Raw genomic sequence first — 26,602 nt, 5'->3', positions numbered from 1 at the left:
TTTTTGTGGGGTGCATGATGTAGTTCTTCCTGTTACACTGTCACAGTGGCACCGTCTTCTCTAAAGGTAAAGAGATATTGCCTATCTTTGGAGGAGAAGATGAGGATTAGATGTGTAAGAAGGAATATGACCAGGAGTATAAGATCTTACTTAACCAGTAATAGAAATTGGGGCTTTTAGGCTGGGACTTTTGGGATCTCTTTCTTGTCTTTATACTCTACTCCTTTTTTCTCTTTAAGTTGACCAGTAAAGTAGCAACCTCTTGGCTCTAATCTCATAATCTGCCCCCTCCTTCTTCCTTGTCTCTATGCTTAGAAAAAGAAGAAGCTTCAAATTACTCTAGAGCCTTTGCCATGTCTTTACCCTTGAGCCAGGAAAGAGTGTTGAGGATGGTACAGTGGAAAGAATGTTGGATTTGGAGTCAGAAGATGTGGACTAGAATCTCTGTTGTACCACTAACTACCTGTGGAACCTTGGGAAAGTCATTTGATCTCTCTCAAAGCCTCATTTTCCTCATGTGTAATATGGGGGGGGAGGGGGGGTGTTGGACTAGATGACTTCTAAGGTTCCTTCTAGGTCAAAATCTATGTTCGAGGAATTCCGAGTGGAGTGACTGATAGAAGGCTATATATCCGGTCAAAAGAGAAGCAATCAGTTATCTTTTGACTACTGGTGCCCAACATATTTGGAACATAAGCAGACTAGATAACATTGTTCTGGATTCTATATTTGTATCAATGAAGGTTATATTAGCTTTCAGCGAAGCCATACCATATTCTTAACTCTATTGAACCTAAAGTCAGCTATTTCTTTTTCATATGAATGGCTGGTTAGCAATGTCTCCTCCATCATGTACTTTAAAAAAAAATGCAAATGCAGAACTTTACATTTATTCCCATTAAATTTTTATCAGATTAGATTCACTCTATTATTCTAATCTGTCAAGATCTCTTTGAGCAGCTTATTTCATTCAATGAACTAGGTCTCTCTACTAGCTTTATATCAATTATAAATTTAATATAAGCAAGCCTGCTGTCTAGGTCTTTAACATGCTTAATGCCTTAAGATAGAAGAACAATAAGGGAAAGGACTGAGCCCTAAGCATATCACTTGAACATGCATGTCCATCATAATATTGTTTAGTTAATGCTTCTGAAGTTCAGTTATCCAAGAAGCCAGAAATCTAACTACCCTCATCTAGCCCACCTCTCAATCATGCCTAAAAGGATCTAATTTTTAAAAATGAGTCAAATGTCCTGCTGAAATTCATTAAGTTTAATGAAACACATTAAGTTTATGGTATTCTCTTGATCTACCAGTCTGGATCAAGAGAGTGATCAAGAGAATTGATCTACAGTAACATGACTTGTTCTTAGTGAATCCACACTTAATTATAATGACTGTAAACACATATGTATATACAGAGTCCCTTCCCCATATACCTATATACAAATTAAGAACTTTCTGGGTTTTCCGATGTAGTTTAAAGTTACTTAGAAAATTAGCAAATAATTTACCCTCAAGATACATATAAGAGTCACCATTTTTGATCAAAAGGAATTGGCTGATCAGGAATTGAGGGCTTGATCTAGCACATATTAATGTGGCAAATATTTTGTGAAAGCTCCACAACAATGCCAGAGATTAATTTAAGCCATGATAGGACATATGAGTTCTTCTGTGGTAACATATCTTATTGTTTCTCTTTGCTTAAATTTATGTATTAGATTCAGAGGTTGACACCTTCATTTCTGCTGGAAGACTCAGACTGAGCCGACTCCCTTATCCCCATTTGCTACAGACAATCAACCGATAAATGTAAAAGTTCATCTCTTAAGGAAACTAGCAGTGGTAGCCTGTAAAGGGAAAGTGGGTAAGAGCAAGAAAGGAATAGAGGCATAAGGTGAAAGAACTGTTTGATAACAAAAACTACAAAAATTAAAAGCTCCAAACATTTTAGAGAATTTTGGTCAGGGCCATAATTATATGGACATAGATATTGATATAGACAGAATGCTGGAGATGTGTAGCCTGGAGAAGACTTATGGGAGCTGGGGGATAGTACATGAAAAGCTGTAATGAGGTGGGGAAAGCAGATTTTGTTCTACTTGGTGTCAGAGGGTAGAACTAGAAACAACAGGTGGAAGCTTAAAAAAAGAGTTAGGTTAAACAGAAGGAAAAGCTTTCAAACAATTATACTGAAGTAGAAATGGGCTGCCTTGGGAGGTGATAGATTTCTTCTCAATAGATTTTTAAGCAACGTCTGAATGACCATTCAGCAATGTCACAGCATGGATCTTTATTCAGGAAAAAACACTGGTGCTGGAGTCCAGTCACCTCTGACATTTACTACTTGTCTGACCTTCAGGAAAGTTACATAACTTGAATATGGTAGGAAAATTATCTAATGCTCTATAAAAATAAAACTTGAGATTTATGCATTTAATAGAATGCCTGCTTTCTTCACTGCAATGTTATTTTACTAGTCAATACAGTTAGCTTCTTATCCAACTTCTACCATTTTAAGCCATATTTGCTTTTTGCCTATCTTTTTCCATTTGGTGTATAGTTTATTTTTTCTCCCCAAATATTTTACTCCTGTTTGTGTTCTTTTTGGATCTCGTTCTGTTTCTGAGATGCACTTTCAAAGCTTCATATTTATATGGACATATTAGTTGCATAGGCTGCTATCAATGTTGTCAAACATTTAAGCTGACAAATACCAGATACGGTTTAGAACATATAAAATAACTGGTTTATATTCTAACAAACAAACGCATAAAAAAAGTTATGTAAGCTGTCCAGAAGCATGAAGACAGGAGGGTATTAAATGCCAGACTTTGGAAAATTTTAAAATTTTACAGAAAATTTGAAATTGGGTAGACAAATGGTTTGATAGTAAGGAACAGAAATGTTACTCTAGGCCTAGGTAGCTTCTAAAAGGAGGGAGCAGAATGGCAAATCAAATAGAGTAAATGGAAGGAAAAGGTGTAAACGAGGCAGAGGTAAAAAATGAAAGAAATAACAGATCATAGCAGAAGGGCAAAAAACTTTGAAGAGAAGACAAGAGGGAAGTAAAGGGACAGACTAGAAAAAAAATAAGCAACTGCATTTTGCTTCCTGAGGAAGGATTCTATGGGAGTAATCTGGTGTGGGTGTTGTTAGTGAAGAGCTTTAGGAAGAATGATATAGTTACATTACCATGAAGATCATTGAGTCTGAAGAGAACAGATGAAAGAGCAGTAACCTAGTGGAGATAGCTGCAGATGAATCTAGACATATTAATGTGAGCATATGTATTTTAGCTGTAAGATAAGAAAAAAGAATAGACAGCACTTGGAGAGAAAAAAAGCAAGGAAGAGGGAGAAGAGAAAAAAAAATAAACCCAGTATTTTACCATGGTGTGTTCTAAAATGTTCCTGAGGTGTCTACTAGTGAACAACATCACTAGGGTAGATGTTTTCTTTCTCACATTTCTCAATAATCTAAAACACCTGGTCATACAACCTCTAAAATATAGAGTAAGGTAAAATGTCTATGGCCAAAAGAAGGGAAGATTCTCATTAAATCTTTAGACCTATGACAAAAGCATTTACTATTACTTGCTGTAATGAAATTTTCAAATGGTCATACTGGTAATTTGATAAAAATGAGTTTTTCTTACACATAAAAACTATTTTTTATTTCCTTTACTAATAAGAATGCACTTATCATGTATATCTAGACTTTACTTCATAGGGTAGTTTTATTTCCATATTGGATTCTGTGCCCAAACCCCCTTTCAGAAGAATCTGTGAACTGTACCAAGTTATGCATTTTATGGTAATGTCATTGCTGTTGTAAAACATATGATTAAATCAGGGTAGGAAATATGAATACTAGTGTTTCAGAGAGCAGTGATAAGAGTTTCTGAAAGGCTATTCACACAGTAGCTCTTTTGTTGTAAGGATGCATTTCCAAGATTGGTTTCTCAGATGCTTTCCCCATCTAACCTTTCCACTGACCCCAAATCAAAAACTCTTGGCTGCATACATGAACTGGTGAATTTTCAGCACCAGGGTAAACCTAATGGCATCCCCCTCTGCAAACACACAAAGAAATTTCAAAGGAAGCCACAAGATCATTTCCTTCCATACAACTAGAATTCTGGGAGGATCTTTTTTAAAGGTTTGGGGGAGTGGGGCATGAAAGGGAGATTCTAAAAATATAATTTTCAAGCTCTCTTACTGATAGCTTAGAGGGTAACATGGCAAAAGTGGCAATGGAATCAAACAGAATATGCTTTAAATGAGCACCTATGTTCCTATAATATTGGCTTAAACAGGAAAGGGAAAACTACTCTGTTTAAATATTTAGGTCACTTTTAGTTCACAGTGGATAAAAATTAGATTATGATTTCTGATACTGAGGAAATGAACTGTCATAAATCAGAACACTGAAACAATAGACACAGAAGTGTGGCTCTGCTTGGTCATTTACATTTTATTGTCAAATACAATTCACAGTTTATTCACATTAATAAATGTCTTCAAAACATATGAACTTATAAAAAGGGGCACCAGGCTAAATAATTGATCAGAAATCTCAAGTTGGGAGAATTGTAGCAAGATAGCTGACTGAGGGCTCAAAAAGAACCCCAATCCTGAATTCTCTCTCATGCAGGGAAAAAAAAAGAACCTCAAAAGAAAAGAGATTTGCTAACAAGGAAAGGTGTGAGGAGCAAGTCACAGGGAAAAACTTCCAAAATGATGGAAAAATAACATGAATTAATCAAGATCTGGAAATCAGCCAAAGAAAACAATTTTTTTTTCATAAACAAAGGAAAAATCTAAACAGCTTAAAGGCCTCTCTATGATAGATCCTATCTATGTCATGATGGGTATGTCACTTAACCTCTTGATGCCCCAGGAATTTATAGATGGAGCCACCAATTTGCATTGGTGCAGGGAGTCTCCATACCAGAAGTTCCCTATACCAATTAAATTACAGGTCTAGACCACCACACTGCTCTCCTCTCCTCTCCTCTCCTACATAATAGCAGACATTCAATAGTCATGATTAGAACATGTTAACATAGTAAAGATGGCAATACTTCCCAAATTAACCTACAGCTTCACTATTCTGATCAAAATTGTAAAGTCACATTTCACAGAATTAGATAAGCTAATAAGATGACTTACAAAAAACAGAAAGTAAAAAATAAGGGAAATTATGAACAAGAAAAAGAAAACAGGACTCATAGTCTTAGCCTTCACATTATATATAAAACAATAATTATCACAACCATATAACGTAGGTTTGTAGGGATGCTATCAGAATTTAAATTTTGAAAAGACACACGCAGATGAGAGGAGGATGGGCAAGTAACAGGATTAACACAAAAAAGTTGATAGTTCTATAAGTCTACCTGTAAAAAAATAAAAGTGCAGATTAAAAAAAAAAATAGGTAAATTTGAGGGCATATTAAGAAAAACTTATGCACAATTCCCCCAAAACATGTTTTCAGGAAAAGAGGAAAAAAACTACTTTTTTTTTTGCATCAAACATTTCTAATTTTTAAAAAATCCAACACTTGAAATTTAAGAACTGACACAAATTTATTGCAGTAGGACCACTTGTTCTCCAATTATATGAAAAGGCAATTTTCAAAATAAGAAATACACCTATCAACAATCAAATGGAAAAATATGTTTAAAATCTCTAATAATCAGAGAAATTAGCATCAAAATAAAACTCATTTGGCTTTCATCAAATTGGAAAGGATAATAAATGACAAAATTTAATGCTGACATAGTTGTGATGAAATTGACATGCTATTTTACTTCTGATGGGGTCATGAATTAGTCCAATTTTAGGCAAAAGATACAAAAATATGTATATCATCTACCGATTAGGGTAACTATACACCAAGAATGTCATGAGAAAAAAAATACCTATATGCATAAATATTAATCCAGCGGCACTATCTCACAATGGCAAAAAAAAACCCCTAAAAAACAAAAAATAAAAAATAAAATTAGAAACAAACCAGGTTTCCATTATGGTATTTGAATACAGGGAGATAAAAAAATCTCTATAAAAATATGGAAAATTAAGTGAAATATGAGATGTATAAAGATGTATAAAAACACATGCACAATAATTTATGGTTGCTTGCTTTTTAGTTTATGGATTCAAGCTTACTCTCCCCCCCCCTTATTTTTAAATGATTACTCACACTCATCAATAAAAATAAAATGAATATATTTTTTAAAATGACCTAAATTTTCTTTCTGTAAACACAATCAGGCCAAAGACAACCATTGCTTCACTGGTCTCTGGGTCCAAAGGCTTCTTCATGGAAAAATTATTTGAAACTAAAGTCTTGTCTTTGTGGTATGGCCAAAATAATTCAACTTAAATAGAGATACAAGCTATAACATTCTAGTCTACCATCTGTACCTTAAATTACATTAACTTTCTTTTCCTTCCCATTTAGTGTATTTTGTTCTTGTGTAAGCTAATAAGATTATAAAGTAAAAATATTGATTTCCATTTTCTTTAACGGTACTAGCAATACCGCTATTGCTTAAGCCTCTCTGCTTTCCATGAAGTCTGCTTTAATGACTGAATTGTCAATATAACCCTTCTACTCATATATAGAAACACAGGACCATACAGGCTATCACAAAGCCAAAAGACATCTTCTGTGTTATTCGATATCTAAAAGAAGATGTAAGTCATTACCGTCTAACCAAAGAAGAACACTAAGATCACAGACTTGGGAGGCACCTGAGAAATCACCTAATGCAACCCCCTGCCGGATACAGGAATACCTTCTAAAATATGCCAAGGAAGTAGTCATCCAAACCCTGTTTTAACACCTCTAGTACAGATCAAATAACTACCTAGCTTTTACTTGGCCCTCATCACCCTGCTGGTTGCTATGGGCACTATAAATAATTAATATTTTTGCATAATCTATAATGATATAGTTCATTTTTAATAAAACTGTAGGGTTTACACATTTCAAAATGAAATTTCATAAACCTCAAAGGAAAGTAAGACACCTGAAGGAAATGTCTCTTTGGATATGCCAAATCATGTGAGTCACAAAAATATGGAAGGTAATTCATTATCATAGTAAAAACTCAGGTTCATACAAAGTCAACAATAAAAAAAGTGGACTGAGTATCCTTATGTCTTTCTGCCATGCATAAAAAAATTAAGTGAGCTAAACCTATTTCTTTAAAATAATTGATTAACTTTATTCTGACATATATGAACAAATCCATAACCACCCTGGATAAACTTGTTTTAGTGGTGAACTCATACTTCCTTAGAGGCCAAGATACACAAGTGACTATTATCTCCTCACTATTAACAGGCATTCTTTCCTTGTCCCTTGACTAAAATCTTTAAATTCTTTCCACCCACCATACAGGAAAGATTTTTAGTGCCTCTAATTATTCCTGTGATTTTCTTTCATGTCTTCTTTGAGATATTCATATTTTTCTCAAGGATATCATTAATTTATCTAGTGATCACTTATTACTTGACTAGTCCTGATAGCAAAATGCCAAAAGCACCCTACTTGAAGTGAAAATACCTGTGCTGAAATACTTTTTCAAATAAAATTTTACTATATGTCCAAGAGTAAGTTACTGAATCTTAATGGTTCTATAAATTGCTTTGCAAATAGCAAAATCATATATAAATATAAGTTATTTTTTATTATTGACATTATATGATATTGTTATAAATTAAAATATTATAAAGCAATAATCATCAAACCCATTTCATATGCTGGCTAAAAATAGACAGTAGATGGATGAAAAAGACTAGGCAAAGAAGAATCAGAAATAATTGAACTCTCAATAATCCAGAGTTTGATAAACCCCAGAACATGAAAAGATAGGAAAAAAATCCCTAAATGGCAATTTCTGGGAAAACTAGAAAGCAATCTGGCACCAATTTAGTTTAGATCAGGATCTTACAACCATATACCACAATAAACACAAGATGAATGTGATCTCAATATTAAAGATCATGCTATTAAAAAAATCAGAAGAGAATCAGATCAGGCTGGGGATTGGGAGAATTATTTTTTTTTTTTAAAATAATGAATTTATTTATTTATTTTTAGTTTTCAACATTCACTTCCATAAGATTTTGAGTTCCAAATTTTCTCCCTCTCTCCCCTCTCCCACCCTAAGACAACATGTAAATTGAGATAGGCTCAACATATGCATTTATATTAAAACTATTTTCACATCAGTCATGTTGTAAAGAAGAATTGGAACCAATGGGAGAAACCACGGGAAAGAACAAAAAGAGAGAGAGAGAGGTAGAAAGAGCAAATAGTTGTGATCTCCATTCAGACTCCACAGTTCTTTTTCTGGAAGTAGACAGCATTTGCCATCATGAGTCTTTTGGAGTTATCTTAGACACATGCATTGCTAAGAAGAGATAAAGTCTATCAAAGTTAGTCATTGCACAATGTGGCTATTACTGTGTACAATGTTCTCTTGGTTCTGCTCACTTCAGTCAGCATCAGTTCATATAAGTCTTTCCAGGTTTTTTCTGAAATCTGGCTGCTCATCACTTCTTATAACACAAAAGTATTCCATTACTTTCAACCACAACTTTTTCAGCCATTCCCCAACTGGTGGGCATCCCCTCAGTTTTCAATTCTTTGCTGTGATTGGGAGAATTCTTAACCAAAGGAGATAGAGTCAATTACAAAAGATCAAACAGATAAATTTTGTTATATGAAACTGAAAAACTAAAAACTACTTCACAAAAATAATGAAATCAGGATAAGAAGAGAGGTGAATAACTGGGGGAAAAATCTGTGTATGAAATATCTCTGGTAGGCTCTAATATATCCAAGGTGTAAACACACACACACACACACACACACACACACACGCACACACACACGCACACACACACTCTTAAGGAAATATATGACCAAAAATATTATCCAACAGATAAGTGAACAAAGAATGAGGAAAAAGTTTTCAAAAGAACTGCAAACTATGAACAATCATATGAAAAAATGCTTCAAATCACTAATAATTAGAGAAGTGCAAATCAAAACAACTGAGATTCTCTCATACTTAGCAAATTAGCAAAGATGAAAAAATATGGAAATAGTCAATACTGAAAGAGTTGTGAAAAGACAGGTACAATAATGGACTGTTGGTGGAATTTTGAATTGTTCTAACCATTCTGGAAAGCAAGTTGCAATTATGAGAACAAAGTAACTAAAATATTCCAAAAAGATCAATGACAAAAAGAAAGGTTCCCTGTAGACCAAAATATTTATGGCAGCATTTCTTTTGGTATTAGCAAACAAGTGAAAAAAAAAAAGTAAATACCCATCTACTGGGGAATGGTTAAACAATGTGTGGTATATGCATGTAATGGACTATTACTGTGCTGTATGAAACACAAATACTGTGAATTTAGAGAATCATGGAAAGACTTTAATGAAGTGATGCAAATCAAGCAAGCAGAACCAGGAAAACAACATATAAATGAAAATAACGTAAATGGAAATTACAATAATTAAAAAAGCCAGTTAAACTGAATGTTATGACATTATTATAAAGGTCAGGTTTAGATCAGATATGAAAAAGTACATCCCTCTGTTTCTTTGCATAGGTAGGTGACTATGAATATGAACACTGAATATGCCAGACTTTTGCTGAATTGATTTTTTCCCTCTTTTAATTTTTTCTAAATATATATATATATATATATATATATATATATATATATATATACACACACATAAGGGATAGCTCTAAAAGAGAAAGGAGGAATACATTGGGAAGATATAAAAATAAGCAATATCAATAAGATTTATTTTTAAAAATAATTGAAAACACTGGATTTCTTAAGGAAAATAAACTAGAAATTATTAGTTTTATCAACCTGCCCTTTCATTCTGTAGATGAGGAAACAGGGTTACTGAGCAAAGACATCGTGGAGAAAAAAATAGAATCTGAATCCCCTAATTCTAAGACCAACAGATTCTAAGAAAATAGGAAGCATAGTTTTTGCCCTCAAGAAATTTATAATATGGTTAGGGACAGGAAAAAAATAACTTGGGAGCATTTATGAACCAATATATCCACATTTTCTAATAAAAATGCAATAATTGAAAATTAATGGGCACACACACACTGTGCAACATTCAAATATTACAATAGAAAAACATGAAAAAGAATGCCTCTTCAAGAATTTCAAAGGTACTATGTGTCCTATACATAGTAGGGACTAAATATTTGCTGTGCTGAATTGACTTATTTATGACATTAACAATGGGATTATGAAGAATACCTCAAAGTGAGTAACTTGTCTGACAGGCTGATTAGGTGTCCTTGATGATACCTGCTGCTGGGGTTCATACTGAAGTTGCATATTTGCTCTGATAGGTCATTAAAAAGTAAACGAAAGAAAGAATCTCCCTGTCTCTTTTCATTTCTCTCTCTTCCTTAAACTGCTTTCAGCTAAACTGAATTTTCATGTTGAATTCTCACAAAATACTATAAAAACTTATAAAGAATAGAACTCAATGCTTGGTCAGATTTTCTTGGGACAAACATCACACAGTAAAACCACAGAATGACATAGACTTTCCCAAAACATCTACATCTCTATACCCTAGTGAGTTCAGACTCCTGTGGTGTCAGGCTATTGAAAGAAATCTCATATCAAAACAGAGGAAAAGTCTTTGATGCCCCTCACACATGTTTACTATCATTGCACTTTTAGTTAAAGTGGATGGTTTATTGAGAAGGGTGCTACTGCTATTCTTTTTTCTACAGCTATATTAAAAAAAAAAATCTGGAAGAGGGCAGGGATACAACAGGACAGGCAAAGGTCTTCATCTGAATTCTAATTGCCCAGTAGTCTCTCAGTCATCAAGTGTTGTTAACTAAATATACAAAGACAGTATTCTACATGGCATTGCTTGAGGCTTCCAAACACAAGCTGAGATCATATCTATAATTAAAACGTGGAATTTGGATTTGCCAAACCCATCACCCGCTGCAATACTTCTAACAACAAGAGACCCAGATTTTAAGAATTCATCTTGCTGAGTCATAGTTAATTTTGAAGATACATTATTTGTTCACCAGGAAACACCACCATCAGCTATTTCATCTGATCCTCCATTTAAAGAATGCATTTTAACAAGTCACAGAGCTCAAATTTAAGGAACAGAGAAAAACATAATTTTAAAGATGGAAAGGATTTTAAGGATCATTTTATTCAATGACCTTACTTCAGAGATGAAAAAAAATCTTGGCCTGGTTTTGTTTTTCTATACCATGTCTATTTAAAAAAAAAATGTACTCTCTACCCTTTCAATAAAGCCAACTGATATGCAACTAAAAGCAAGATCAAGTTCTAGATGCTGTGAAAGTATAAAATGAATACCCAAGGAAGAGGTATTTTATATCTAAGTGGTATCTGAAGATCAGAGGTTAGATCAGGGTAATGAGGAAAGAACCTGTACAGCTGTACCTGCTGCGTAAAAATACTGAAGGCTCTATCTCTCTATGATGGATAATTTGGTGATTTTCATATCAAAATAATTTTAATATTATGATGCACGTCAAATATCCAAACTACCAAATTCCCCTTTCCTTTTTGGTGGGTTGGGAAAGAGATGGGAATTAGAGGCTGGAAATACAAGAAATCGATAGCTCATGGGGTGGGACATAAAAGGAGTAGGAAAAAGGAGAAAGGTCATTTAACAGTAATCCCTTTGACTCAATAACAAGTAGCACTGATCATTTCCTGTGAAAATATCCTCCAAACCTTTCCTAAGAATACTGGCCATGTCGCAGGATTTTTAGCCTCTTTTTAAAAGTTAATGTGAAGAAAAAAAGGTGGGGGATAGAGCTGAGGGAATGGTCCCTTGAGTTCCTTCAAGAGGACACTAGTTGGAACTAAATTAATCTAGCTAAATTTGCAATGTCCTATTTCATATAAAATCTCCTATGAAATGTGTCCCCAAACAGCAAGCTTATGGCAGTTTCCCTCTAAAAAACAAACCTACAATAACTTGACATTTGAGGTACATGAAAGAAAAAAAGGTGTTCTTTAAAGCAGTGTGTTGTAATGTATTTAGGTGGGCCAGTAAACCTTGTTTCTTCAGAAGATTAATTTAAAATATCAGCAATATACTGTTAGACTAATGGATATTCTTGATATCAAGAAACATGAGGTTTCAAGTGCAGAATTAAAAAAAAATATTTCTATTCATTTTATATACGTTCTTTGTTTATGGATGCATATGTGGATATACACAATAGAATTTATATAGCACTTTAAGGTTTGCAAAGCTCTTAACGCTAGTTATCTCATTTGATCCTCACAACAAACACTAAGGAAGGTATTATTATTATCCCTATTTTACAGATGAGGAAATTGAGACTGAGAGATGAAATGAATTGCCAGCATCACACTGCTAGTAAGTGTCTGAGGCAGGATTTGAACTCAGGACACCCTAACTTCAGGCCCCATGCTCTCCCCATACCACAACACTTAGATGCTACTATATATGTGTGTGTGTGTGTGTGTGTGTGTGTGTGTGTGTATAAGCATTCATACAAACACACAAACAATGTACAAGTACACCTATTTACTACATGCCAGCTGAAAAGTAAGAGAACAGCCAGGGCCTGTGTAAGGACTCTGCACATATTCCTAGGCCATATGAAGCATTCCATCTTGATTCCAATGACCACTGTCTTCTTATAAAGAGCCTGTTTAAATCATGGATTCTGCTGTAACATGAAGTCTCCTGTTTCTTCCTGGGTGGCAGATTCACTTTGAAATTAGGTTTCTAATAGCCAGGAGCAGTAATGAAATTTCCCCTTCCTACTTACTGCCCATCCCACAGTGTTGTTCTAAGAGTCACAGTGGTATTTCTTATACATAGACAATTGAAAACTGGAATAAGCAGGCCAAGCTTTGATACAACAGGACAACATCCCTTCTCAGTGCTTATCTCCAAATAAAGTTGATTTGTTCCCAGGACATGTAAAGAGCTATGACAGATCCTTCTGATAGTGACTATATTGACACTAGAATAGTGTGGCCTCTCTACTCTCTACAATGAATGATCTCCAGAAAAATGGAAAGAACACTAACCATGCTTTGAAACTAAATGAAAATGTATGAAGACAGATGTCCACTGTTGGGATTCTTGAGTCTGCAGGAGTCACAAAGCAGTCTATGAATTAGCTGGGACCTGGCTAGAGCGTAATAAAAAGAAACAGGAAACGACAGAATACTGTGAAATTTCATGAGCCAACCTATAGAGGAGATAAAGGTTGTGAAGAGATATTCCCTACCCCCCCCCAAGATAAAAATCTTGGTAATGGTAAATTTTTTTTTACTTATTCAAAATGTAAATGTAAAATAATGTAAATTATTTTCTGACCAAGGAATTAGCAAGTTGCTTTTAAAAACATTTACAAACTTTTCAAAATGTAGTATCCATGGGAAAGAAGTTAACCTTAAAATGTGAATACTTAGAAGATGTCATAGTCAGGTGCTTCTTTGTATCAAAGTAATATACCATATAACTATCTAAAACTGAAACACAATTCTCCTTCCTCTCTTTAGACAAGATGTTGTAGAAAATGATCTCTTAATAACCAAAAGCAAGGGGTCAATGTGGATTTATCATCTTTTTCATAAACAAGATTTTAGTGCAGGATATATTGCATTTGAATTTCCCCAGATGATGTTTGTTGTCTCTGTAGTCAACAAAGCACGAGAGGCATGTTTTTAAAATTAGGAGGCATAAAAATTAGTGACAGGCAAGGTGGTTGTACTGTCAAGAGTATTGGAAAAGGAGGCAGGAGAATCAGGTTCTCCTACACGTCTAGCTAGCTGCATGTAGCTGGCATATCACCTAACCTCCTGCCTCAGTTTTCTAATCTGTAATGAGTGGGTTCAGTTAGATGATCTTGAAGGTCTCTTCCACCTTTAAAATGCCCTAATTTGGTGAAATAAAACTTCTAGCTTATAACCTACTGTCATTATAAAACAAATATCTAAGCTGTAAAAAAAGGAAGCAATAATCTTTTTCCTACCTCTCTCCTGTAAATGCTCTTAACTTTCCCGAGAGAACCAACCTGTTGAATATTCTAAGTGTCACTAATTTATCATGTTCCACTGCGGTTCAAACAAAGCCAATGTAATTTTATTCTGATGGCTGGACAATTGCCAGCTGCTTCTTGCATATTTAGTCTTCCTCAGAGGGAACAAAACTGTCGTCCTTCACCTAGAAAGAGCATTTACCTTTATCCAGTCATCTAGAAGTTTATATGGAAATGACTTACGTTCCCAGATTGAAAGCTTCTGGTAAAATTCAAAGTACTGAAATACATACATACACACTCTCTCTCACACACACACACACACACACACACACACACACACACACACACACACTCTGCAGGGAATTAAAGGAATATGTTAATCTCAAACATCAATACATTGTTATTAATATTTTATTCTTTTGACACTTTCACTCTTAATTTTATTCCTGGAAAGCTGAAAGGCATCCCATTCAAGCGCACACTTCCTGATAATTGACAATTATGGAAACAACCTCCGAAGAAGAGAAAAGCTACTATATAGAAACATAAATGGACATAGTCTTTGAATACACATATTGAAAGCTACAGTTTCCTTTTAGTTCCACAACTATCTTAATTTCAGTTTTGGATGGAATTCCCTCTCCAGTCCAGCTAGAGTGGGCTGTCTCTGACTGGGCTATTTCCTTTCTAGAATTACAGTTTACATCACAGGGATCTTACCTGGGGTCTGCATCCTGGGAAGTTGCCGGTCCCTCTACCATGCCCTTGCCAGCATGCCGGCCAGAAACTCCAAACACTCCCTGTGCGGCAACCAGGCTCTCCTGGCTCTCTCCGTGCCTCAGCCACTTTGGAATCAATCTGATATGATCAATCTTGATATGCTAACCTCAGCCCCAACATATAACATCTTAGATGATCTTTACCAGTAACAAAACCTGGAATACTTGCTACCTTATCCCATTTTCTAAATGGGGGGGAGGGGTGGAAGAAGAGGTGAAGAGAAGTCTAGAAACCAGATTGATTTTAAAATAAAATGGTTGCTGAACAGTCATTTTTACAAAATTGAATCTATATTATTCTTTTTCAGTTACAATTTTTGGTGGAAGAGGCTACTGATTATGGGGGAGCATGTTACTTTTAAAAATAAAATTAAATACTCTGATACTCTGAAGTATCATAGTAAATTATGGGAGTTTCATGGCTCATTCTCATTTGTTTTACGATACTTTTCAAAGGCACAAGCACATAGACACATATAAAACACAAAGGAAAGAAAGAAAAAAAGAAAAGAAAAGGGGGAAAAAGGAAAGCCAGCCCTCCAGCCCTATGCGTACATGAATTGGCTGTTAAATCTTTACCTGATACTTATTTTTGCAAAGTTTTGTGTACACATACAGCGTATTAGCCTGAAAAATTCAAGATTACATTTAGTTTAAAAAAAAATAATTGATTTGAATGTATAGATTGTGAACTGGCTTTTAAAAATTCTCTATTTAAAATACACATGCACAGATCCATGTCCCCCCACCCCCACCCCTCGGGACAGGAAAATGAAGTGCCTACCCTGGTAAATCACATTGCTGTTCCCAGGGAAGATTGCATGCACCCAGTGCACTCAGAGACAGAGAGTGAGCCAGGAAAGGCAGAATGGCTATTGTTTAACTCTGCCTAGCAAGAGGACTAAAAAGAAAGAATTGGGTCTGACTGGCTTTGGTGCTGGCTTTTCTGCATTCCAAAGTGGCTGAGGCACGGAGAGAGCCAGGAGAGCCTGGTTGCCGCACAGGGAGTGTTTGGAGTTTCTGGCCGGCATGCTGGCAAGGGCATGGTAGAGGGACCGGCAACTTCCCAGGATGCAGACCCCAGGTAAGATCCCTGTGATGTAAACTGTAATTCTAGAAAGGAAATAGCCCAGTCAGAGACAGCCCACTCTAGCTGGACTGGAGAGGGAATTCCATCCAAAACTGAAATTAAGATAGTTGTGGAACTAAAAGGAAACTGTAGCTTTCAATATGTGTATTCAAAGACTATGTCCATTTATGTTTCTATATAGTAGCTTTTCTCTTCTTCGGAGGTTGTTTCCATAATTGTCAATTATCAGGAAGTGTGCGCTTGAATGGGATGCCTTTCAGCTTTCCAGGAATAAAATTAAGAGTGAAAGTGTCAAAAGAATAAAATATTAATAACAATGTATTGATGTTTGAGATTAACATATTCCTTTAATTCCCTGCAGAGTGTGTGTGTGTGTGTGTGTGTGTGTGTGAGTGTGTATGTATGTGACTGAAAAACCCACAGTTTACTTCCCACCAGATCCTACCTGCCACTTGAAGTGCTACAATAGGTGAGACAGGAGAGGCACAATATTATAAGAGCAAAAAGAAACATACAGTGTTGAGGAGCAGGGTTCCCCCCACCTGTAGTTTTAAATGTTTTCATTTTTTTTTTAATATTAGTTCAATTTTGTGGCAGTCCCCTTGCTTTAATGTTGCTGGCTTCCATGTTCTTTTTAGTATTTTTTTTCTAGTTCAAATAACCTTTTCCTTTAACTCCTTTAGATTTTTTCTATCAGTTTATATTCACCCCACCCCCAAGATAAGACTCAAAGGGAGCTGGGGATGGAGAAGCTACATGGAGTAGAACTAATTGAATGGGTCACACCATGACACAACATATTCTTTTTCCACTAGAGGTATGAAACATCACTCACTATTGCTAGTTATAAACAACTTTACATTATGTGAAGTTTGCTGTGATGAGATTTATTATTCTTAAAATAATTTCATTAAATAGGTCAATTAATAGGTCATCTTAATTTTCAGGGGGTCAATGAGCAAGCATTTAATAAATGCCAAAGACTGTGCATACAAAGACAAAAGTGAGGCAGTCCTTGGCCTCAAGAAGCTTACATTCTACTGGGGGAATTACAAGATAGATAATAATAGATATGTCGATAAAACAATATGTATAAATAAATCCTAAATAATTTCAGGGACGTCAAAGCACCAACAACTTCGGAAAGCAGGAGAGGCCTGCTGAAGGTGGTACTTGAGTTAAGATTCAAGGAACGACAGGTTCCAAGAGGCAGAAGGTGAAGGAGGGAATTCCAAGCATCGTGGAATGTGTCACCAGTCTGTAAAGAGAGCCAGATTGTGAAGGGCTTTAAATAACTAAAAAATTTTTAAAAGTCTGTATTTTGTCCTAGAAGGAATAGGGAAGCACTAAACTACTTGAGTCAGGGGAGTGTGATATGGTGCCATTTGTTTTGTGGGAGCACAAGACACTCTATCTCCTAACTGTGCACTTTTACTGGCTTCTTCCTCTGCTGGGAATTCTGTCTCTTCTCATCTCTGTCTACTAACTTTTTTCAAGTCCCAGCTAACCCTCCACCTTCTCTAAGAAGTCTTTCTCAATCCCACATAAGGCTAGTGCCTTCCCTGAGCTTAATTCCAATTTTTCCTGTACATATCTTGTTTGTCCATAGCTCTTCTCATGTTTCCCCCCATTAGACCATGAGCTGCTTAGGAACAAGAGCTGTTTTGACGTTTCTTTGTATGCCTCAGAATTTAGCACAGTGCCTGGTAAATAGGAAACAATAAATGCTTGTTTACTTAACTTGATGAAGCTTCATGGAATTAAAGATTTTTAAGTGCCTGTACAGTCATAAATCATAAGACCTAGAATGTAAGAGGTTAAATCTTATATAAATGAGTATCAAGAAAGGAAGATAGTTCTTTGAATATGATGAACTGTTGGATAGGTTGGTATTATTGATCTGTGAGTAACTCACAGGTATAGACCTGGAGAGCTATACCTATATGAGTATCCTTGATAAATGTTTGTATATTCTTACTAAGTATTTTTATTTAGTAAAAAAAATTTTTGTAAAGTTACTATATAACTCATTGTTTTGGTCTCCCCACATCATGTACTTGCATTTTGGGGTAGCATATGTTATACACACATGCACACACATATTTATATAGTCAGATCTATGCTTTGGGAATAGTAAATTGGCAATATGTAATGACAGTAGGTTATAAGCTAGAAGTTTTATTTCACCAAATTAAGGCATTTTAAAGCTAGAAGAGACCTTCAAGATCATCTATCTGAACCCTCATTTCAGATTAGAAAACTGAGGCAGGAGGTTAGGTGATATGCCCAGCTACATGCAGCTAGCTAGATGTGTAGGAGAATCTGATTCTCCTGCCTCCTTTTCTAATACTCTTGACAGTACAACCACCTTGCCTGTCACTAATTTTTATGCCTCCTAATTTTAAAAACATGCCTCTCATGCTTTGTTGACTACAGAGACAACAAACATCATCTGGGGAAATTCAAATGCAATATACCCTGCACTAAAATCTTGTTTATGAAAAAGATGATAAATCCACATTGGCCCTTGCTTTTGGCTATTAAGGGATCATGCACTGGGAAGGGATGTTGTCCTGTTGTATCAAAGCATGAAGGGAGAGGCTGGATACAGGGAGACCAACTAGAAAGCCATTAAAGTAACCCTGGTAAAAGGAGATAAGAGCCTGAACTAGGTAAGTGGTTCTATGAGTAGAGAGGTGAGGGATGTTAGAGATGTGGAAGTAGAATTGATAAGATTTGGCAATAGAATGGATATAGGAGATTAGAGAGAGTGAAGAGTTGAAGATGAAGTCTAGGATGTAAATGTGATCAGAAGACTAGAAATACCATAGCGGCCTCAATAGATAATGGTAAGTTTGAAGGAGGAGTGGGTGGTGAGGGGTTCAATTTTGGACAAATTGAATTTAAGATACCTATAGGACAAGGGACATGGAAGCAAAGTAATTTGCCTCAGTTTACAATGAAAATGAGTAGCAGTACAGTGACTCCCTAATTGAATGAGTTCTCATTTAATCACTATCCTTTGAAGCACGTTGTCGACCAAATTGTTTGAAACTAAATATCACACAGTTTCAAAATTAGATGAATGTTTCCCTGACAATGGGTTAGGAAAAAATAGTACACAAGTTACGTATAGGTAATTCCACAAATGTTATACGAAACTAAATGGAGTAGCAACTTCAAAGTTTGATTTCCACTTTATGCTGTATGCAGCTTAAGGATATTTAATATATATGATCTTAACATCTCCTGAAGGCCATATTTAGGCTCCCAATATTTATTGTTTGCTGGCTCTTGCTTTTAAAAGGGATGGAGTTTTAAAAATTTAGTTTCCTTTAACTATGAGAGAAGTTAGCAAAGTACATACTGGGCTTGGGGTCAGAAGAACTGAGTTTGGGTCGTGGCTCTGCCATTTGCTATCTGTGTGAACTTGGATGAGTTGCTTAATTTCCCTGAGCCTCAGTTTTCCCATTTGCAAAATAAGGGGATTGGACTAAATGAGATCTAATTTTCTTTTCAACACTGACTCCCATAATCCTATAAGTCTATCAGTGATACAGATAAATTAAGGATGTAAAACTTAAGGGATGTAGGTGGTTCTTTATTCTCCTCTTAGAAAATGTCATAATGGAATTTTATATTTGTGACAACTATTCCCCCCCAAGGTGGTGGTGGAAGATGGTAAACCCTCATATTACCAACATATATTCCAATAGCAATCCATCATGCCAAAGGATGTGCCATTTATCTAAACAGACTTTCTTTGCCATAACAAATACTTTATCTTTGCTTACACTATATGCAATATGGCTCACACACAGTGAGTCATAAAAGAAGAATAGTTATTTAGATCTTACTCTCTATGAACTGGGTCTGGAATCTTAATGTAGCATTCTTCCCACTGCATTCCTTGTAGACTAGATCTGGGAAAATAAAACCATTGTGTCTGAAATAATCTCCACTCCAAATTCACCCACTTATTCAGTTATGTCATTAAAATACTGATTTTTACAAAACATTTCCTTGGCGTGCTGATGGAATCAAAGTATACAAAACACATGTTCATTCTCTCTCTCTCTCTCTCATACACACACACACACCTTCGATTATTGTATTAGAATAACATGGCTTCTTTTCTCTCCACAGTGATCTCCAGGAAAATGTAAAGGGTGTCAACTACGTTTAGGAACTACAATGAAATAAAGGAAGAAAGATATCTATTGTTAGAATTCTTAAGACTGCAACACAAGTTACTCCCTAGCTCAGAAATCATGTTGTGGAGTAGCAGGGATAGGATTAGTAGAGAAAAATGGAACTGGAATTTACATACAGCCAAATTTGACCAAAAACCACCCTTCACCTTGATTTTGTAGATAAAGAGGGTAAAGGATATGAGGAGAAATTTCCTCAAAATAAATGGATGTAAAAATCTTAATAATAGGAACATTTTTGCATATTATGCACATATGAATACATACATACAGAACTATGAAGAGAGGGGAGATAAACAAATAAGCCAGATACCTCTCTTACAGCATTAGCCAAAGGCTTAAGTGTTTTGGAAGAGTGAATGAATAATGAAGAAACAAACAATGATGATAACTACCTGATGTTCAAAAGTTCTGGTCAAGCAGCCCATATTTCAAACATAAAGAAAAAAATGTTTGAATAGACTTCATTCCCTCATTGTTCTGGAAACTATGATGATGGATAGGTAAAGTTAAAATAATAGTGGTATTTTCATACCTTGGGTCTAATCTGTAGGTATTCAAACTTAAGTAGATACAGCAGAATGATGCTACTGGAAAATTAAAACTTCTATCACTGTAAGCTTTTAGTCAGATATAAAAACAAAAGTCAAGCAAACCTTTCATCTTTAAACATCTGTCAATATCTAGCAACACTTAATTGGCCAGAGCTGCCTCCTAATGGATATTATCTCTGAAGCCAGGGACTTGCCAGCAATACCAGTTCCCCCTTTTAAGAAAGGAGTTCACAGTGGTATTCAGTAACCCATTTTCTTTAGTGGCTGATTTCTCTTTTAAACAAATTATCTTTTTGCAGCCTTGTTGATTTGTCCTTTAGGTTAATTTGCTGATATAACTGAAACATTAGTATATCCTTTCCGTGTGATACAGATAATACATCACAGTTACAGTAAAAATAATGGCAGATAAAGATATTAAACATTTGTTTTTGGCTTATTTTCCAAATAATTTAAAACTTGCAGGTTACTCTTTCCACAAAATCTATTTTAACAAACAACTGTACTACAGTCACCTTCTGGCATACTGCTGATACAAAAACATATACGCTTTGTATGCAAAACATAATTGCATGCAGCTGAAGTCTAGATCACTGATGTTCTATTTTTTGTTATAGCTATCTACAACCACTTAAAATTAAATAGAGGACAAGGAGATAAATGAAACACAGAGCCAAAACCCAAAGTGGTCTTATGAGGAAGTATACAAAAATAGAATACAAAAAAAATAGTTATACAAAGGTAGAAAGAAATTGTCAATCCAAATTATAGGCCAATTATGAAATCAAAGAAATAGGTGAAGATTTATATAAAGTGTTGTGGAATGGTCAAAATAGAGCCAAAAGAAGAGTAAAAATAATTACTACAACTATGTAAATGAAGACAACTTTAAACAGCAACAAAATCAGCAAAAATTAAATAGAAGTGGTACGATTTATAAGCCATATATCTGTCCTTTCTTTTAACAAACAGTAAACTACTATTAAAGAATAAGGTTATGCATACCATCAGTGGCAATTACTCTTTTACACCATTGTGCTTAAAAATTTTGTGCAATTGTACACTGTGGAGGATTCAACTGTAAGAAAATTGGGATTTAGATGACGTGTCAAAATAAAGCTTGTTATTTTTTGAAAGAGTTGATTACTTAGAACTTAAAATGTATTTTACTATCAAAGTAATGTCATCAATGGTGGTTGAGTTCCCATGTAAGGCTAGAAACCTAATGATCCCGTATTTATTTGAACAATTGCTTTCTGTGACATCATTATTATTTTGTGACAAATGATAGGAAGGCCTCCATTCTAAAATGGTTGGTCCACACACAGGGAGCAAGCACAATTTTCAGAGGCAGTGGTACAACATTTAGGATGTGCAAATGCCTTAGCTGCATTTCTGGTCAGCAGCAGTTTGATAAGGGGAGGGATTACTGAATTTAGGTTGGGTTTACCAATGCCTGCATCAAAAAGTACTTTAAAAGAAGACCAAACTAGCCCACTGCAAGAGATGCCACTAACAGTTTCTTTATTTGTAAGAACAATCTCTTTGCAATTACATCTTTATTAATGCCTTTGACTTCTTAAAATATGTTAGCCACAAGTAAAGTTTCAATTCTTAATGACGGAAATAGCTGAGAATTAACCATATGAGACTGACCCAATTGTGTACTTCCCCAAAGCCTGCAAGGTTAATAAAGTAGTGTAATATTTGTAGCAGTCTCAAAAGTCCAACATTTACATTCTATTTTGTAATACCTGCCATGCTGCAGAAATAACAAAAGCTCTATTTTAGAGAGAAATTATTTTTCAAAGTTCCTTAGGATCCTAACTTTCTCCTTTATATTGAACTAAGTGAATTGCTCAAATGGAAGCTAGATTATAACAGTGAATAGAAAGCTGAACCTGAAATCAGGAAAACCTGAGCTCAAATGCTGCCTCAAACACTTATTTTATTGTCTGCGTGATTCTGGGCAAGTCACTTAATATCTGCCTGGCTCAGTTTCCTCATATGTAAAATGAAGCTAATAATAGCACCTGTCTCACAAGGTTGCTAGAAGGATTAAATGAGATAACGTTTGTAAAGTGCTGTGCAAAATTTTAAAGCTATCTATCCGTGTGTGTGTAAATTTTTAAAAATGCCAGCCATGATGATGATGACAATGATAATGATGTATTAGACTATGAACACTAATCTACAGATTACTTCTTTTAATTTTTCTAAATAGCATATATGTGAGAAAATAGTCTTTAAATGGTTAAAGTGTTCCTCCTAATTTTGGAAAACAATCATTTAAAAATATGTAGAACTCATAATTCATAATAAGTTGCTTTTCTGATAACTGGAGTATCAAGATCTGCTATCTGGAGATCCCTAGACACTCCTTTGGATTTCTCTGGGGAAAGTAGCTGCATTAAAAGCATTATTTTCGCAGTATATTCTCTCACAGGTGTTATGATGGCATCCACTGTTGACTTGCAATGCAAATTTATTAAACTAGACAAACATAGCCAGGTTATGACCCAGAGAACAAGCATAATACAAAATAAAAAACAACTCATATATTTTGATTCCTAGTCAATTCCTGAGCTGTGATTTTTTACAGCAAAAATGTAGTTCAGTAACATGAATGCTGCATTCAGATATTAATTTACTGTGTGCTTTGAAAGTAAGCCAAATTTTTCCACTGATCATGAGGGATCATATATTTTCTCTCTTGGCAATGAACATGCCCTCTCAGTCTACTACTGTTTAGACTAAGACAGCAACTGTTAGTGCCAATGAACAACTTGAAAACTTCTTTGAGGAATGTGTTTGGGTTAAGATGGCAACATAGTTCTAAGGTTAAGATGGAAAACATAGTTCTAAGAAAAAAAGAACAAGAAAACAAAAAGAGAAATTAGATTATCCAATACGGTGTGGATCAAAAGTCTGAGTGCAGTTTTAAGCTATTAAAATTTGAAACTGTACTAAGACTTTTGGGACACTCTATATTTCAAAGATTATGCATCTGTGCAATCATTAAAATCCCTGTTCAACCTGGTAGATTTATGATCTAAACAGAAATTTGCCCTGGGCTAAGATTTGGCCTTGGGTAAAGAGAGACTATGGAAAAGAATAATTTCTTCTGCTTTTTGCCCACAAGTTTAAAACTTAATGATCTATATGGTAGATAATGTCACAGTAATACATAACAGAAAAAAAAATAAGTGAAAAACTGCTTAATCCAGTGAGGTCTAATATTCAATTTTTTTTTCCACTAGGCCTTCATAGATATAGATTAGCTCCTTCACAGACAAGGAAGTAGGAGATTAAATTAAATCAGGTAATATGTATTTGGATTTTAGCAAAGCATTTGATAATCTCTCATGGTATCTTTGTGGACAAGACTAAGAAGTATAGACTGGATGAAGAGACAGATGAATTGTAGAAGGCTAAACAACTGTACCTAAGAACACTAATTAATTGAGAGACACAAGAAAGGGCCTTTAATAGTAATGCAACAGAACTCAGGTCTTAGTCCTGTAGTATTCAATATTTTTATCAATGAAGTGGATAGATACTTATGGCAAACTTATTGAATATGTAGGTGATCAAAACAAAAAAAAAAAAAAAAGGAGAGGTAATTTTAGATAAAAGTGTAAGGATTCCAAAAGATCATTTTTAGGCTGGAACAAGAAGCCAAATCTAATAAGATGAAATTACATCAGGATAAATCTAAATAACCGTACTTAAAGTTAAAAAAATCACCTATACTCGAGGACTGGGAAACAAGGCCAGGCTTGTGAAAAGATGTCCAAATTGGAGTTGACCACAAACTCAGTATTCAATAAATAATCAGATTTGGCTGCCAAAAAAGCTAATTAAGTCTTAGGCTATATGAAATATACTCTCCACAGCAGTGGAAGTGATAATCTCTTTGGAGTAATGTCATGTTTAGTTTGGAAACCACATTTTTAAAAAGGCAAATGACAGTTTATCACTTAGAGAGTGAATAGAATCATGAGGGAAGTTGGAGCCATGCCATATGATGGCCAACAGAAAGAGTATAGGATATTTAGCCTGGAGAAATATAGACTTAGGAATATCACAAAAGCTGTCTTCAGTTATCTGAAAGGAAGAGAGAACTGACTTATTCTACATGTCACTAGAGGGGAGAACTAAAATCAAGGAGTAGAAGAAGTATAAGGAAAAAGTTTCCTAACATTAGAGCTACCCAGTAATAGAATGGCTGCCTTGTAAGGTAGTGAAGTTCCCTTTGCTGGAAGTATTCAAACAGAGGCTGGATAACCACTTAGTCAAATATACTATCTGAGAATCTAAGTTTTAGGTAAGAGTGAAATTAGAAGACCTCTGAAGACCCTTTGAACTCTGGAGTTCTATGATTCCATGAGTTTAATTCAATTGTTCAGTTCACACAATGATTCATCACCAGAATTGAGATAGGAACTCAAAATCCTATTTCCAGCCTAGTAAGCCACCCTGAGAAGGTGACTTAGAATTAAGAACTTCCACATCCAGGTACTGAAGTTTCTGAGAAAAGCTAGGCTCCAAGCAAACTGGTTATCAGTTTAATCTATGGCAAATACCTGACCAGAACAATAATGCAGAAGTCAAATTATCTAGCCAATACATAACACAAGTCATAATACTGGTCAGTTACCTTTGACTCACTAATCCAACTATTGGGAATATTTCCTCCATAAACTCCTCTAGGAAGTAATTAAAAACAAACAAACAAAAAAGAGCTATCTGAACAAAGATGTTTGTAGCTAACTTAATTGTAACAGAAAAATGGTTAACAATTGTAAGAATGAAACTTAGGTGTATAAAATACAAAATAATGCAAAGAAAAGAGAAGTGCAGTACAAACATCAATGACAGCTATATAAAATAGGAAAAAACCTACTTATATCTATTTATATTGATCATGGGGAATAAAAAGAGATTCAGAATTATTGATAAATTGGCAGTATAGGGGCAGCTAGGTGACATAGTGGATAGAGCACCGGCTCTGAAGTCAGGAGGACCTGAGTTCAAATGCGGCCTCAGACCAAACACTTAACACTTACTAGCTGTGTGACCCTGGGCAAGTCACTTAACCCCAATTGCCTTAGAAAGAAAAAGAAAAAAAAAAAGAAAAAGAAATTGGCAGTATATGTTTAGGTGTATTTTTATCATAAAAATTTAGAGTAAAATAGACTTTTTTTCCCTTTGTCCCATAAATTTAAGTAATTTTAAAAGAGGAAAAAAAGAATATCCAGTTAGTCTTAGGAAAAAATATTCAATAAAGCTACAATATCAAATAGGTAAAAATACAAGGATTCTTTTGACCAAAGTCCAACTGAAGCATCCCAAGTTATCCCCATGTTTTCTGCTCCTTCCACTTCATTGGCATTGCTACAATCTGTTCTCCTCAAAAGATAAAACTACATTCATTTTTTTTATTTTTTATCTGCTATGATTGATATGATTTTATCTGTTTATATATGATCATACATACATGGCATATTTGTCTTTCCCTTTCTGATGAATGTCAAATTGGGAAAAGCCCCCAAAATGACTGTAAAACAGACTTTGAATTATGTCCTTTATACACATTAGGCACTAAATAAATGCTTGTGGGAGTTGGGTGATACATAAATATGAAATTATATACCTCACAAATACCAGAAGCTCTAAAAAATCAAGAAGCCCCAACTCACAGAAAAATTTAGGATTTCCTGGTTTTTTTTAAAAAATCCAACTCAAATAAGCCTAGCGACTAAGACAATGTATTATTTTCACTGACCAAAAACAAAACAGGCAATTCTTGGAAGGTTGTTTTTGTAAGGATCTTGTGTGAATGCCCAGGCCT

At 34.9% G+C, this 26,602-nt stretch overlaps 1 protein-coding gene across 5 annotated transcripts in view; it reads right to left on the bottom strand.

Annotated features, from left to right (window-relative positions):
• RASAL2 (RAS protein activator like 2) overlaps positions 1–26,602 on the bottom strand; it is a 332,591-nt gene that overhangs the window by 108,877 nt on the left and 197,112 nt on the right. The window contains exon 1 of one of the 5 annotated variants that reach the window (XM_027868396.1): positions 14,835–14,909. The exons of the other annotated variants lie outside the window; for them this stretch is intronic. Coding sequence (XP_027724197.1) covers positions 14,835–14,847 — 13 coding nt within the window. The 5' untranslated portion in view covers positions 14,848–14,909. Of the gene's footprint in view, positions 1–14,834; positions 14,910–26,602 lie in introns of those variants that run through there. 5 annotated transcript variants of the gene reach the window in all.

Source organism: Vombatus ursinus, unplaced genomic scaffold, assembly GCF_900497805.2.
Source record: "Vombatus ursinus unplaced genomic scaffold, bare-nosed wombat genome assembly UNPS02014789.1, whole genome shotgun sequence".
NCBI classification, from domain to species: domain Eukaryota; kingdom Metazoa; phylum Chordata; class Mammalia; order Diprotodontia; family Vombatidae; genus Vombatus; species Vombatus ursinus.
This window is presented reverse-complemented; position numbering and strand designations above follow the sequence as displayed.